Source organism: Manis pentadactyla, chromosome 6 (assembly GCF_030020395.1).
Source record: "Manis pentadactyla isolate mManPen7 chromosome 6, mManPen7.hap1, whole genome shotgun sequence".
NCBI classification, from domain to species: Eukaryota; Metazoa; Chordata; class Mammalia; order Pholidota; family Manidae; genus Manis; species Manis pentadactyla.
The window spans coordinates 109,334,312-109,351,555 of record NC_080024.1 but is presented as its reverse complement, the minus strand read 5'-3'; the positions used below and the strand labels follow the sequence as shown (position 1 = coordinate 109,351,555).

Below are 17,244 nucleotides of genomic sequence, written 5' to 3'. Positions count from 1 at the left end.
TGAATTTTTAAAATAATCTTGGAATTGGAATGAACTGTTTAATCATGGTACAAAACCATAGAAGCCATAGAAGAAAATGATCAATAAGTCTGAGTATATAAGTATTTCTGTGTGGCAAAAATGCCACAAACAAGATCTAAATACAAATTATAAATTGAAAGAATGTGGAAAGTATGTTATAAAGGGCTAGGTTCCTTAGTATGCAAAGAGCACTTACAAATAAATAAATCCAAACAACCCAAACCAAAGTGGGCAGAGAACATGCAAAAGAAAGTCACAGAACAAGAAATATTCATGGCTTATGAAAATTCTGAAAGATTCAGACCTAAAACTCATGGCCAGAGCAGTATGCTTCAGTTGCTCACTATCTTTGAAAAAGTTATTGAGAATTAATATCAGATTTTTCTCATGGACAAAAGACTTCAAAATATGATTCAATTTTACTCCTGGGGTGATTTATCAAAATTAATGTATTTAATGATTTGGCTAAAATAGGCTGTATTCCCCCATTCTTCTATGGGATAGTGATGACTGGACTGGGCATGTTCCCAGGCCATGAAGTGAAAGGGTTGGGTCAAACTGTCCTTCAAGCTCTGAAGTAGTTTGAGCCTTCTCATTACATGTTTCCTCCATTTGCATCATTTCCTCAATCTTTCTGGCATTCTGTATGAAAATGGTGTCATGCCATCATCCTGGCTGTTACAAATTTGTAAAGATTTATTAAAGACACACTGATTTATTTAGCACTTACTATATGCCAGGTATTGTTCTGAGCACTTTATAATATCAGATTTCTGAACATTGAAAATTGTTGTAAAGCATTCATCCCATCTGGTAGAATGTGGGGTGTAAGACCTGAGGGAAGTGGACATTTAGGGGTTGTTTATTAAAGAAGAAAATACTTTACTTTCATGAACAGCATGCTTGAGCTCCCCCTCTCACATCAGGTATTCACTAGGCCACCTGTGAAAGAGTAAGAACTAAAACTCATGGCCAGAACAGTATGCTTCAGCTCAGGTGTGTGTGTATGGAGGGCTCAGTGGGTGTCATTTCTCTCTCCATGGACTTTTCAGAAGGAACCCTTTCCAATGAACCCCTACTGGGGATAGACTGTTGCTCTGCTTGAGCCTGCTGATTTGATTCTCCTCCATCAGAGGTATAGGGCTTCAGGAACTCCCTGTTGGTGTACTTACCCTCCTCTGTCCCTGCCATTGATGGAGGAGGATCATGGAGAATTAAATAACTCTGAGATTAGAATGAGTCAGCTGCCATGTTGCTGGGTTAAACCTACAAACAACAAAACAAGGGCCCTTATTGGGCAGCACAGCCTGTTGAAAACTCTGCCACCCACAAGAATGTTGTCCTGACCACCCTCCCTGCTCAGGCCCCTGCTGAGTCCAAGGCACAATGCAAGTGGTGTCTGGACCAGGCTGAAATATAAGCTTATTAACGTCAGACCTGGGTCTGGAGGGAGATTCCCCCTTTCGAGTTTTCTCCCCTAAGCCTGACCAGTATTGCTGTCACTCCCTATCACTCAACCCTAGACTCTGCCTCTGATTTTGTTTGCTCCCTGGACTTTAGTGTGTCCATGCTGAGGGGACTGTGGCCTTTCCTATGGTCTCCAGCTTTCCTGCTTCTGTTCTTCATGTCTCATTGGCTCCAGAGGGAACCCAGCCCTGGCTCTGGATCCCGACCTCCACCTGACCACTTGGCCTGCTTGTGGATGCTTTGAGCTGGGGTAGAGCTTCAGATAGTCAACAAGATACCCTGGGTAATGCAGACATATAAGGGTCATGCAGAATGTGATCAATTTGAGAAAGAGGGTGAAGGAACCATGGTGGGAGGGGAGCAGAGGGAGAAGGGCCCCAAATATGCCCATCCCAGCTAGTTTGCAGTAACTCTTCTCGGTGATTTCTGGGAGTTCTGACTTTTGGCACACAGGTTGGTCTAGAAAATCTAAAAATGGGTTTTCCCATCAAAATTGACTAGCTTAGTGTTTATACTGTGGCTTGAGTGAACTAGTTTCAGTTTACCTGTTTTATTGCCTAGTATGATGCCCAGCACATGTCAGACACTTGATAAACATTTGTTGGAAACAATGAACAAGCGTCCTGGCCACCACAGTCCCCTTCTGCACTCACAATGCAGAAGGCCGGTGACGGCAGTCTCCAGCCTCACGGCCATGCAGGGGACCTCTCCTGAAATGCAGCTGGAGGAGTTCCCAGTGGTCACTATTTTATTTGTCTGCCCAAGCCTCCCAAGAGAAAAGTCCCACCTTGCTAACATTCTTTCAGATTGTAGCTGAACCATTTGTTTCAACAACAATTCAATTAAATTCTGACGCTAACTACTTGGAGTTAGCACAGACCCCACAAAGCAAGGACTCAGTCCCACAATACTGTCCCCTACTTCAGATGCCAGAGGCAAGTTACCCTCACTTCTGTCCAGCAGACTATAAATTTGGGGGTTCCCAAGCTCCCAACCCCAGGTTTGATAAGTCACTAGAACTGACTCAGATAACTCAGGAAAGCACTAGACTTACAATTAGAGTTTTCCTATAAAGGGTACAGCTCAGGGCCAGCCAAACTAAAGAGATGCTCAGGGCAAGGCATGGGCTGCCTCTCCCAGCACCTCCATGTATGCACTGGCCTAAAGCTCACCAAGTCTGTGCCCAAGGGTTTTTACTGAGGCTCCATCACTTAGGTGTGATTGACTCAAGCTCCAGCCCTCCTCCCTTTGCCAGAAGTCGGAGAAATAGGGCTGAGGGTCCCAATCCTCAGTCACGGCGTTGGTTCCTCAGGCCAGCAGGCCCCTCCTGAAGCTACCTAGGGGCCCCTTCCTATCAGAGATGCAGGTGTGGTCTAAGGGAGCTGTTTATGAATAACAAAAGACATACTGATCACCTGAACAACCCCATGGTTTTAGGAGTTGTGTGCCACAAAGTGGACAAACCAAATTTGTACTTCTTACTATATCACAGTAGTGGAAACATTTTGGCAAATCCAAGAGTGGTTGTCCTACTAATCTCAGTTCACATTGGAAGGACTTTTCATGGCCTCCCAGACTTCACTAGCAAGAGCCTGTTCTTTAGGGGGATGGGATGTGCCCTCCCCACTCCAGTGTATTATTGTCAGAGGACATTTTGAACCCCACATATTCTTTGTCTATAAAGATTGAAAGAAGGACCTCTGGAGTGTGGGTGCTATTTGGGTGGTGCTTTTTCAAAGTCTGACAGGAGCAAAGTGGGCAGAGCCACAGAGCCTTGGTTAGACCCTGCCTCTGCTCCTAATTTTTTTTGTCACCTTGGGCAAGTCATTTATTTAACGAGAATGCTTCTAAACATGGGAGAAGTCTAAGGACTCTTTTCTTATCTCTCCATTTCAAGGTCCAGTGTTGCAAACTGAAATAATTAGTGCATCTCAGCTTACTGCTATCCTCAAGATGGGTATTTGGGATTGTGTTACAAGTGACTTTGTTGTCACCATAATCCTGGCAAAACCTATTCTATGCCACTGTCCCCCAGTGGGACTGACAAGAGAGTAGCTAAGGAAGAGTTTTACTGTACCTGTAATCTCCCACCTGAGGGTCCCTGAAGCTTTCTTCCTGGCGAGATGTGCCACCCCCACCCAGGTAGAGATGAGCAGGCCCTAGCCTGTCTTATCTGCCTGACATATGGGCAGAGATGAGTGCCACCCTTCTGTCTGTGGTTTGATAAAAATTTCCAGGAAGAAAAATACCAGGTAACATGCCAAACTGAATATAAAAGAGTCCTTTTCTGGAATGCTTCAAATGTAAAATTCATTGCTTCCAGAAAATTAAGTTTGTTTGTTTTTAAAAATCCCTGTGAGAAGCCTGTCTGCTAGAAACAATAAAGAGGGTAGATTTGGTTACATAGTTTTCCCCAGTAGGGCTTTAGTAAGAAAGATTATGGAAGTACATAGTCCAACTGATGCTCAGGAGCCTCTTCCCTGTTTGGAATCCTGGGGCCACTGCCTTTCTATGGCCAACTCTTGTGGGGCCCTTTTCTACCTGGCATCTGAAAATCCCATCTCTAGCATGATTTGGGGTCCTGAAGAATTTACATGCCAAGGTAGAATTTTTGCAATAACTTTATAAGCCAGTAAAGCCATTTCTGAGGCCTGAGAAGGCATGAGGAACCGGAAGACAAGGGGTTGGGGGTGGGAGTGGGGCTGTCTCTCTGCTCCCCACCAGTGTTGCTTCTCTGTCCACATTTTTTTTCTTTCCTTCTAGCCCTCCACCCGGGCCTGCATTGCATTCTCTCCACGTGCAGGTGTAGGGGAGTGTCCAGATTCCTCTCTTCACTGCCCACCGGTTTCCTCTAGAACATGGAGCGGGCCTTGTGGCCCTCATGTTCTGTGGAGGCTCAATGCGCCTTCTAGCTCACGTGCCACTGTCCCAAGCCCATGTGCCACATCCCCAGCCCACGTGCCATGGTCCCAGCCCATGTGCCACGACCCCAGCCTGTGTGCCAGGGTCCCTGCAGGGCCCTCCCTCTCCCAGCTCAGTCTTAGTAACCTTGTCTTCATTCAGACACCACATCCTGCGTTTGTAAACCTTTCTCCCAGGCACTGTTGAGTGCTGAGTTGACTTATAATAGTATCTGGGGGTGAGGGCATCCCCCTACCCAGGGGGTTGCCTTATCACAAATCCTCACCCTTGTTCTCATTTCATGGCCACACTTCAATTGACAGCCAGGCATCTACCCAAGTTCCATTGATCGAAATGCATCACTTCCCACCCCTGTACCCCTAAAGTGCTTTGCTGTGCCTTTATTATCCACATACTGCAGATGTTACAGTGCTGTGGAATAGAGTGACTCTGAATGTTTTTCTTTGCCCTCAACTGTAGATTCCAGAAGGCAGGCTAGTGTTTGCTCTAGCACCTACAAGAGGACTGGCATAGAGTAGCTGCTCAATAAATATTTATTGAATAAAATAAAAACTTTATGGAGAATAAGAACCATGTATTTCTTTTCTTTGGATTCATCAAATCATCTTCACATTAAAAATAGATCAATGAATTCTTTCTAGAATATTCACTCAAATAGAGTTCATGTCCTAAGACCTTTGCAAGACCAGCCGTTTAAATGTGGAAGGCTAGTTGTGCCACATTGATCACAGCCATTGTAGCTATAGCCAGGTTCATTTCCCAACCTTCAGGTCAGCTCACATATTTTCTCTGATTTGTTAAAGATGGTGTAAGAAAAGTCCTACAGAAGCATATGTGTGTGCACTCATGCATACACATACACAGAATTTTTTAAAGAATCATTATGTGAAAAAAATTGAAGTCAACTATAACTCTGAAAGCTGGAATATATACGGCCATATTCATAATGGTTTTTCCTACTGTTCTGGAATGCTTTCCTTCTGTGGGAGTGAGGACGGTATTTCATATGTGTACTTCTTATCTCCATGGATGCCGGAGACAAGGTTTTAAACTTTAAAATGTGTCACCCTCACCAGGTTTTCAATACTTCCTGAGTAACTGAGTTGTTATTCTACAGGAAAATAAAGGCACTGTTTTCATGTGAGCCCTTTGTTTGGTCTGTTGGGTTAATTATCTATTACAAATAGGCATTAATTTCTGTCTTGGTTTGACCTCTTTCCCAGGGAGGTTCCCTTGAAGGATGCTAAGGAATATGCTGAGTCCATAGGTGCCATTGTGGTTGAAACAAGTGCAAAAAATGCTATTAATATCGAAGAGCTCTTTCAAGGAATCAGTAAGTATCTGAAATTGTGTTTTCAGCTTAGCTTCCATTTTTGTGCTTCTGAGAGTCAAAGGATAACATCACTGAGCTCTGATGTAGAGCTTTTCTTCTGTGTGAATTTGTGTGATGCTGCGGATGTAACATCTACAACCACTCACTTGTTAATCCTGACCTATATTGTGCCTCCCACTTCTCAATTTCCAAAATTCTGTGCTTTAACCTGCTAATTCTGTGTTTTGAGAATTGAAATTAATTAGCCCTTTTGCAAAATGAATCATTTTAATTAAAAATTATTTAATTTAAAAAGTATTCAATAGCATTTTATGTTAGTATGTTATGGGGAGGAGAGGGAAAATAGCAATAAAGTATAGAAAGCTGAAGTCACACATTACACTGAATGGCTTTAGGCAAACAAAATAAGGAGAATTCTTGGTCATTTCTTTTGCCTGGTGATCATCAACAAAAAATAGTGTCTCCATCCCACATGACCAGAAGGTAGGAATTGGGTGGGGAGTCAATTTGTGAAGGTTTTGCTCAATTCTTATTAACTAATCAATGGAATGTGACGGCCCCCTCTTTGTCCCCAGAGCTGGGTTGTTTTCTGTTTCCCTTTCTTCTTGCGGTTCCCCAGGAATACCCTTTATCTGAGATCTTTCTCCCAGCTGATGGCCAGATTTCACTTTCACAACTTCTCTGCTAATGACGCTCTGTTCTGTCCTACCTGCTGATAGCTGCCTTAGGAAACTGCATGCCAAGGTGCCCTCATAGCATGACCAGGCACTTTTTGCAAGAAGTATGTTTTGTGAGGTGTGGGACTGAGTCCTGGAAGACCCCTTAGGAAGAGTTGAACCCCTGAACAGCTGGCAGCTGTTCTCAAATACCTTATCTTGGCTCTGGACAGTTCTAGAAGGGAATCCCAGAGGGGAAACAGGTGGTTTGATCTCTCTTCTGCCCGGGGCTCTCAAAGTCAGGGCCGTGGCTTCCCAGAACAGATCTGACTTCCTTTTAACTGGTTTTGGTTCATTACTTTAGACTCTCAGAACCCACAGCAGGGAGTATTTTGTTTGCTTCTCTTGGCTTGATGGAGAATTCACTGGAGATGGGGGCTCTGACCTGGCTTACTGACACAGCACAGAAATGCACAAGAAAGCAGCCAAGCCCTGAGCAGCCACCCTGTTTTTTTACTGGGGTCCAAGTCACCTTCCCTTCCTTCTTCAGCAGGACTCATTTTCCTGCTATTATCTCACACCCTCAACAGAATAGAGTTCTCCAAGCTCCTCAACCTGAGTGGTGGAACCCTAGAGTACTAGAGCTGCAATTTATGCTGAAAGCCTGCACCCTCAGCCCCCTCCTGCTCCTCCTCAAAGTGGGCAATGGGGATAGTCCTCCACTGTGAGGAAGCTGCCCTGCTGCCCTATGTAGCTGTGTAACTGGGGGCAGTGAAGAGAACCAGGCTTGGACTCATTCCATTAACCTCATATTTGCTCAGATCAAACTCATTTCTCTCTGGTGGAGTTCAGCTTTTCTGGAACATTAGGCTACTTGTGCAGCTATTAGACATTTCATTTTTATTAAGGGCTTTAATTAATGAAGTGGTCTTAATTCATGAAGCTAGGCAGCTCCTGGTGACTCTGACAGCCACACCTTTGATTGCGCAGCTCCTTTTTGCCTCTGAAGCCCAACTCCCAGCATAGCCCTGGGAAGGCAGATGAGCAGATGGTTATGCTTCATGTCTTGCCAATGGATTTCAGCCCCAGGCAAATTCACTAGGGATTCAGTGCCACCAAAGAAATGACAGTAGAATGTTTTTGGGGCAAAAGGGTTGATTACCCAGCTTGTTCTCCCGGCGGTAGGTCAAGCACTAGCATCTCTGCCTCCACCCAGAGCACTGGGCCGAGCTCTTTATATAGTACTTATTCCTATAGGTGTGGAAGCAGTAGCCTAGCAACAGGCCAGTTACATCATCAGGTGGTTTAAGTTCAGTGGGGATCCTGACCATAGGAACCCCAACTTCCCCACACTCCACCCCTCCAGGATTCCCGCCTTACAGTCTACATGCTTTCAATCTTCCGCAGTGGTCCCTCTGCAAGAAAGCTGGAGCACTGTAACCAGATTCCACAATAGCAACAGAGGATAACAACAACTTAGAGATAATAACAAAAATTAAGATACAACAAGATTTTGATACAGGTAACGAAAATTATAATAATCCTCAAGCCAGAGGAGGTTCCTAATCCACAAAGACCTTAGGGGCAATAGGACATATGTTTTAATGACACCAACATAGACAAATCTTGTCCATCAAGTAGGATGCATGGAAGAGAATGGTCCTGTGTTAGGACTGTACCAAGAAGCAGGTCCAATCCAGGCCTAGTATACCATACATTTACTTCTCTCCCCATGGGGGTTACTGAAGGGTCTATATATAGTGCTTCTAGAGGTGCATGCACTGGCCATAATGATAAAACAAAACTCCCCAGTAAGATGCTCCTACCTTCTGGCCATTCAGGATATACTACTGTGATCTTTGGGGGCCACTCTGCTGTTATTCCAGGACTACACAGGAGGCCAGCTTCCAGGACTTGTCCCCAAGGTGCCAGGAGAGCTAACCATCATTTGTCCATGTGTTGAAAGGTCCAAGGCCACGTCCACTCAAAGGAGTCTCCTGGGTTTAGTGAAGTTGGTGCTAGCAGCAAGATATTATTCTGGTGGCTGAACCTCAGCTTCAACGATTCTTTCTTGGTTTGTATTTGCAGCTGTATAGGGGAGGCAGCAACATGTGTTACCATGTCTACAGGGCTAAGGGTTCCCTTTCAGGGTTTCTTGTTCAAATGCCATAGCAAGGTCCATAAGCAGACTGACCATCCCTGCAGACAATTGGTATCTGACTTTAGTCTGGATTTTAATAAGCCATTGTGCCTCTCTATCATGGCTGCTGCAGTAGGATTGTATATGACACTTCCCTTTGATACCCAACTGTTGCACCCATTCTTGCAGTGCATGTCCAGAAAAATGGGTACCCTGATCACTCTGTTACCTGTGGTCAGCCATAGGTGGCAAAGAGACACTCCAGGCCTCTTTTGGTTGTCTGCTGGTCTGCACAAGGTGTAGGAAAAGCAACCAGAAGTCCAGTAGCTCTGTCCACACAAGTTATGGCATAGGTCCTTCTGACATAGGTAGAGGCCCAATATAGTCTATCTGCCACTTGATGAGGGGTATCAGCCCCTTAGCTATTGTCCCATGTTGCTGTGGAACTTGGTGTAAGTCCCTTTTAGAGGATACAACGCACTCCTGCTGGGCTCTACTAACTTCTCCAAAGGTCAAAGGCAAGCCCTACTGATGGGCTATAGCCCATATTGTCTTTTGCCCCACATGCAACAAATGCTGATGTAACCATTGGGCTATATCAGAGGCAGGCTTTCCTTCTAACCAACGTATCTGGGCCAATTTATCTGCTTCATCATTTCCTGGGGATGCCAGTGGCAAATGACCTGTCATATGATATACTGTAATTGTTTTAGTCTGATGCAGGCCCATAAGTCTGGCCATAATTCTTGCCCCCAAAGTGGTTGGTGACCAACCAGCCAGTTGGCATGGTACCAGGTTGGTAGCCACAGGGTCAAGCCCTGATAGACAGCTTAGCTGTCAGTGCAGACAACTACTGGGGAGAGCTCCTGGCTGATCACAAACCACACGGCCTGCAACTCTGCCCATTGACTGCTCTTCCCCTCACCATCTTCCATCCATATTGTCTCAGTCTTAGGATGGAAAGCTATGGCCCTCCATTGTGGGGGCTTCCCATGGCTGGAGCCATCTGTGTACCATGCATCTTCAGGTATAGGGGCTCTTCCCTCCCTATAGGGACTCTCTGGTACTAATGGTTCTAAAGTAAATTATTTCTGCTTCTCACTAGTATATGTCACCAGCCCCAATAAGTGTTGCAGTTCTTTACTCAAGGAGCTACTATAGAGGGCACTACACTGCTGTAGATAAGCACCCTACTTGGCCAGTGTGGGCGTTTGTGCCCCACCACTCCTTGGCTTTTGGGTACAATCTGGTACCCACCCCAAGATAGGATAGGTAGTTATTACCTTTATTGGGGCCATTTCAGTGATGGGTCCTGTAACCAGCAAAGCATGATACACGGCAGCCAGTTCTTTTTCTATCAAAGTGTATTTTACCTCTGCCCCTTTCCAGAGTTGAGACCAGAAACCAATAGGTTGGTGAGTTTGGTCAAGCCACTGCCAGAGACCCTAGTCATAACCATCTTCAGTCACATGAACATCCAGCTCACAGGGCCATAATGGGTCTATCACACTCAAGGCCTACACAGCCTTGACTGCCCGTTTTGCTGTAGTAAAGGCAGATGCACATGTCTCATCCCAGTCCCACCTAACGCCCTTTCATACCAACTGGTATAAGGGCTTCAGAATTTGTGCCAAGTGCAGGATAAATACTCTCCAGTAGACTAGAAGACCCAAAAACTCCTGTAACAATGCTATAGTTGTAGGGCTAGGAAAGGCCTGGACTTTATCTATGACTGCTTCTAGTGTAACTTTGGTCTTACCTGACCAGACAACCCCCAAAAATTTGACTGACAAACCAGGTCCTTGAACCTTGGTACTATTCACAGCCCATCCTTTCTCCTGTAGATGTTATGGCAGTCTAGGTACTGCACCTTCTAGATCTGAAAGAGAATCAGACGTGAGCATGACATTATCAATATAATGGTACAGCGGCATCATTGGCCATTTCTCCCATGTAGCCAAGTCCTGGGCTACAAGTCCATGACATATGGTGGAGTTGTGGAGGTATCCCTGTGGAAGGAAAGTGAAAGTCCATTACCATCCTTCCCATGTGAAGGCAAACTGTTCCTATCTTTCTTGCTCAATGTCAATGGAAAACAAGGCATTTGCAAGATCTACCACATAATGGTATGTTCCTAGTTCATGGCTGAGGGTATCCATCAAGACTGCAATAGAGGGGACAGCAGCATGCATAGTGAGTATGACTTTATTCAATTCTCTGTAATCCACAGTTATACACCAGGTGTGAAGTGGCTTTTTTACTGGCCACACTGGGGAATTGAAAGGACTATGGGTGGGCTTTGTAATACCCACGTTTTCCAGTTCCTGGAGGATTTCTCCTATTTCTTTATGCCCTCAAGGCAGTTTGTACTGTTTGGTATTAGTCACCCGCTGAGGCACAGGCAAAGCTATGGGCAGGTGCCTAGCATGTCCCCTCAGAACTGCCTTCACCACACGTACTCTCAGTCTCAGCTCACCTGCAGTGGTCTGCAACCATAGACCCTGCCGTATATCAATCCCTAAAATACACTTAGGGATGGGAGAGATATACACAGTATACTCTTTTGGGGGTAGACACCCTATTCTCAAAGGTATTTGGGCTTTTTTCACTCTGATAGCCTTACCCCCATATCCACCTATGATAGTGGGGGTCCCAGGGAACCGCTCAGGTTAACTGTGAACCAGTGAACATTCAGCCGCTGTGTCCACCAGAGCCAGGACACATTGTATGTCCACAGGGGACCAATGGATAGCTATTTCAACATGTGGCCTCCAGTCCCCCCTGGTCCCTCAGGGCAGGTACCTCCACCTTCCCCTCAGTCGAACCATGTTCCCCAATCATCTTCCTGTGTGGGCTCAAGTGAGGTTGGCTCACTTTCCAGCAGGATGTCTTGCAAACACACAGGCCGAACTTGTGGCTCTGTCTCTGACCTCTGCCTCTTTAGTCTTAATGGCTTGAACTGCTGCTCTGGTTTCAGTTGTTGCTATTTCTCCAGTAAGATCCTATTTGACTTCTCATCTAATTTCCTTCCATCTGCTCCTGCCCGTATTAAATCAACCCACATCTGGGTCCTCGTAACCTTCATGGGGCCCTTTAAATTCTTCTTGTAAGTAGCAGACCATATTTCTTTCCAGGTTCTCATGGCTTCAGCCTCTCCTAAGTCTGCTACTGTACGTGAAACCTTGCTTATGGGCTGCCCTAAGTGAGGGGAAAGAATGGCCACTAAAGACCCAAAGAGGGATGTGAGAACCATTTGAAGCACAGTATTTCTCATCCCTGTAGTAAAAGGCTCTTCATCTTGGCCATGATTCTTTGGACTATAGATGGCATTTCTTATGCCTAGCTCCTGTAACACCTGTTGGAGCTCAGCATACATCTGCCATCTAACAGGAGAGGATGGTAGATCACCCTGATTGGACCACACAGCACAAAGTGCAGCCATAAGCCAATTGAGGAGGGAGTGATTTCCCAGCATGTGATGTGCACTTTGTAACTGCTGCCTCAAGGCATGCTGAACTGTCAGGGAAGCCAGCTTTCCCATCTCGATTCAGACAGAACAATTCCATTCACCCCTAAGCCCCACAGATGCAGGAGCCAAGCTGATATTGACTCCGAGGGCTTCTGCGAAAACAAGGAGCCCAAATCCACCAGTTCAGCCTGAGTATAGGGGCGGACCATAGAGTGCTCCATGACCTGGGGAGGGGACTGCACCTCTCCTAGGGGAACCCTGGGCTGCTGTGTCTTTATTTTCTTTACAACCACTGGGCATGCTTTCAGTAGAGGAGGGGTCAGTGCCCCTTGCACCACCCCTTCATCCTTCCCCAGCTACTCCATTTCTGGGGCTGATGGCACCTTTCTCTCCCCTCCCCTGAGTGCCTCCTGTGCTACACCCTTTACCCTTTCTACTGTGCCTCACTGCAATGCTAGCTCAGTCTTCAGCAGCTCTCTTACCTTCACCTCAATGCTTCGCAGCTGATGTTCTCATGCCACCTCCACCTGTGCTTCCCTCGGGAGTTCGTCTTTTTCCTTTATGGCCTTTTCCTCCTTCAGAGCACCTGGCAGCACTGCTGTCTCATTCTGTAAGGAATCTTTTACCTCTTCAGTGGCACCTTGCTGCCAGCTTCTCGTGCTGCCTCCTCTCGCATCAATGCCATTTCATCCTTCAGTGAATCCACAGCAGTTTGCAGCTCGTGTTCTCATGCCGCCATTTCTTGTGTCTTTTTCAGGATCATGTTCTTCTCATCTCTAGACTTGTTTGATACTGTGACAAGCAGGCAACCCACAGTCTCTGCTGCCTCTTGGGCACTCTGTCTCTCAAAAGACCTACTTACCATACCAAGGGCCACCCCTTCTGCCTCAGGTGTCACCTCCACTTGCCTCCAGTCCTGGGGTGGGGCCCAGTCCTCTAGGAGGCAAGCCACCTCAGACCACATACCCATTGTAGGACAATCCACTGTCTCCCCATTCACAGGGGCGGCCCTCTGAAGCACCCCACCCGTAAGGGCAGCTTGTCTTTTTTCTTGGTCAACAATGAATCCTGCCAACTTTTGCCAATTGTCTTGCCAATGGGTTTCAGCCCCCAGCTAGTTTACTATGGGTTTAATGTGACCAGTAGAACACTCTTGGGGTGAAAGGGTTATACCCAACTTTATTTCCACGGTGGCAGGTCAATCACTAGAATCCTGTCCACTCAGAGCAAGTCTGCATGCAGCAAGCCTCTCTGCCCACACAGCTGTCCTTTGGGCTTCTATCCTCTGCTCTGCTCTCCTGCAGCCTTGCAGCCATACCACCATGTTGCCCAGAGCACTGGGCAGAGCTCTTTATATAGAGTCCATAACAATGTATTGCCCACACGTGTGTAGTCAGCTAGCCAGCCAGGGCCAGGTGAGAATCCTGGCCACAGGAACCTTCATTTCATCCACACTCCGCCAAGGAAGCGTGGTGTCCATATACTAGAAACTCAGCTTTTGGTTTCTATGTGAGCTGGGAGACTTTCCAAGCTTCATGCAGGTCACTGTTAAAATAAAAATCAAATAAGGACCTCCGAGAAGATAAGTATTAGTGTCTTAACTTGGAAAATATTTCTTTTTGTGGTTTAGCCAGTTCACAGCCTTTCACTCATATGAGGTCTTCATGGCTCCAAGTGAAGGGGGCTTTGAATAAGTAATTAAGTAATTATAGAGATCCTGGTGGACATCAACATTTAAGAAAAAAACAAGTGTTTTGCTTCAAGCAGCAGGTAATTATGGCTTCAAATTATTAATTCCATGTAAGCTGTAGAGCATCACCTTATCTTCCATGTCCAATAAGCAACTGTTTCTGTTTTCTTACACTTTGGTTCAAATTGCCTTAGCAAAGCCACCTGTAGATACACAGCGTGGGGCAAGTTCTCTATCTGTGTACACACTACAGGTGCCAGTGTCTTCCAGATTTTTTACTCCTTCAGGTGAATTTCTTCAGATTAGGGTGTTGTAGCCTAATTGCAGTTTAATTTAAAACAGTACCAAAATGACAAGCAGCTAGTAATGTACCTCTGAAACCAATATGATATAGTATATCAACTTTATTCCAGTAAAAGTTAAAATAAAGAAATATCTGATAAAGAAAAATAAATAAATAAAACACAGCACCAAGCACCTCTATAAACATTGCAGCAGACATCTCATTTATTTTCCTTTTCCCCCTTCCTTACTTGTGTTATGTGTGCTCCTCCCTGATCTCAAAATAGAAGCAAGATACTGCTGACACCTATGCTTCCCAAAGCTGTGCTGCAGAGATAATGCTTGGGAGAAAAAAACAATAAAAAATCAGGAATAGGTAGTGAGAATAAAAGCCCTTTAAAGAGGTGTGCTTAAACAAAATGAATTCATCCTGACTTGGATGAAGAGACAACTGTTTGTCTTTTACATTCCCAGTGTTCATAAACTAGAAATGAGACTGTTGTGTTTTCTGAACATGAGTTGCTATATTTTCTAACTGGAAATTGTTGAGCAAGATGATGCCTATTTTCAAAGACTGAAGCTACCCTCCAAAGGAATTAGGTGCTGCCTAAATTTTTGGGTGGTCTGTGCACAGCCTATCCTCAGCGTAGCGTCCTCTGATTGGCAGATTCCTCCTGGTGCACTTTTCTGCCTTACATTTTTGGATCTGCTTCACCCAACTGCACGTGGCTGATTCTCTTCCATGTATTTCACCCAGAGTTGGTCATTTTTCTCTCTTGGCTTCTTCTATCTTTAATTTGAACATTAAAGGTTTCCCCCTTTGAGTTAAAATATAATAGTAATTCTTGGCCAACACAGTGATTGTACATTTGAGTTTTTTAACTGGCATCTGAAAACACAAAAAATATTCTGTTGCTGTTTACTTATTCCAGTGTTAAAAATTAAAACCAAAAATACTGGTCTTCCTTATGAAACTTCTCTCTTCCTATCTCTGTAATCTCGTAAGGCAGGGGATGGATCTCTGATGTCACCCTTTGCTCCTCAGCAGGCCTGGCCTTCATTCCCTCCTTGCATTTGCTCTCTGGCCTCGAAGGTGATATGCCTCCCTTCCTCCCTGCAAACCATAGTTTCTTAAAGGGCCAGTTCAAATCTTCTTCTTTGTGATGCCTTCATTGGCCCCAACTCTCACAGATGGTTCCTGACTCTAATTTGAGGTCATTTATGGTTGGCTCCATCATTTTATATTTGAACATGTTCTCTCTTTAAATGATTGTCCAAGTGTTTTAGGCATATATCTACTCTTCTGGCCAGACTGCAAGTTCTCTGGGAGCAGACCTTATTCTGTCACACTTCCCATAAAGTTGAGACTAGTAAACAGGATAGTGCCAATTCAGTGGATCTTCAACCTCATCTCATGATGTCCCAGGAGATAATATTTCAGTTGGTTCACTAGGTCAAGTGAAATGTAATCACTTTTCTGTAGAGACTTAAGGTTGGATAACCCCAGCCAACTGAACAGGCCTAGTATCTCTTCGTTCATTTATTCAACAAATATATCCTGGGCTGTTTTGCAGGTCAGGGGCCTTGTAGACACCGGGGACATCATGATGAATAAAACCAACTGACATCGAGTGGGGAGACAGGCCGTGGCAGAGTCAAATAGGTGTATATTGACATTTCGTAACAAATGCTGCGAAGCAAAAGAACAAAGACTGTGGGGATTGTGACAGGTGGGGACTTAAGATTTATTTAGAAGGTCTCCCCAAGGAAATGATTTTAAGCTGGATCTGAAAAATGAGAAGAGGAGAAGAGCTATCAGGCTGAGGGAACACTGCGAGCTGAGTTCTTGAGGCAGGAAGTGGTGTGGCGCAGTTGAGGAAGGGAAAGGGGGGGGGCCTGTGGGCTGCAGGGTGCCGCTCATGTAGGGGGTTGGGAGGTGAGCTTGGAGCTGCGCCAGGACCTTGCTTGACCTTGTCATGGGGAGGAGGGGTGACATTCTAAATGCAACTGGAAGCGCCTCAGGTGTTCTTAGCAGGGATGAGGCACGTCCAGTTTACATCCATAGAAAGATCCCCCTGGAGAACGTGTGGGGAGGAAGGAAGCTTGGAACTGGCTCACCCAGTTAGGACACTGCTGTAGGAGTCAGGGGAGGGGGCTGGGACGGGGGTGGAGGAAGTGGGTGGGAATTTCAGGAACCTTTTGGAAGTAGAGCCAATAACACTGGGTAACATGTTGGAAATAGGACAAGAGAGTGGTAGGTACCAAGACACACTCCCAGGGTCCCTGTCCTGGAATGAGGAAGACTGGCTTGGGAGCAAGTTCTCTGGGGCTGGATTCCTAGCAACCTGGATTCTGGAGTGCGAGGAACACAGGTTTGGTTTTGTGGATTTTAATTATTCAACTCAAATAACTTTTTTTTTTTTAACTCTCCCTGATGGCAAAAAGAGGTGGGGCTGCAGGCTCACCAGAAAAATGCCTGGATTGGGGTGGGTCCTCAGCCAGGCAGCTGTGCTTTTGCTCCAGTTAATTTGAATGCTGACTGTGAAGAGGGAACATAATAAGGTTTCTCCTGAAAACACTTCTGGAGATATTCTAGATATTGAACGAGGCTTTTGTTTTTGTTGGTTTGAGAACAATGTGGGAAATATTTGTGTTTTAAAGTGAACATAATTAGAGGTACAAGCATATTAGGTTTGGGAAATTAGAATAGGGTGTTAATATGAAAGACAGAAAGTTAAGACTTGGGGGCATTAGTCATGTCTGTTCTGTAGTTATTTGTTGCCCAGAGGGCTTGCTATTTTATGTCCACTAGATTTTTTAAATTCCCTAGGTAGTTACCTTTGGTTTGGAGCAGATAAAAGCAATTTAAAAACAGAACAAAATATTTGTGAATTTTATAACATGCACTATTACAGCTGTCAAATGAAGGTAACTAGCCATTAGGGATAATAAAGAACAAAGACAAAACCTAATTTTAAGTTAATTTAGCAAATGCCGTAATAGGAGATGGCTTTGAAGTAATATAATTTCAGAATATGGGCAAATTGTATATCAAAAGCCCTAAAGGTGTATAATTTCATCCAGAGATTCTAAAGAAGTAATTGATCAATTGCATAAAATGCAGCAATAATGTTTAACATACAGCAAGTTCGTATTCTATGCCTTTATTGCAATTGCTCAAATATATATTAACTCATTAATGTACTGTTGATGTTGTGAGATAGGCACTATTATCATCCCTATTTTACATATGGGGAAATTGAG

The 17,244-nt window shown here is 45.0% G+C and overlaps 1 protein-coding gene across 3 annotated transcripts in view; it reads left to right on the top strand.

Annotated features, from left to right (window-relative positions):
- Positions 1–17,244, top strand: part of RAB31 (RAB31, member RAS oncogene family) — a 132,175-nt gene that overhangs the window by 104,817 nt on the left and 10,114 nt on the right. For all 3 annotated transcript variants that reach the window (XM_036880700.2, XM_057504040.1, XM_057504039.1), the window contains exon 6: positions 5,634–5,743. In XM_036880700.2, coding sequence (XP_036736595.1) covers positions 5,634–5,743 — 110 coding nt within the window. The remainder of the gene's footprint in view (positions 1–5,633; positions 5,744–17,244) is intronic.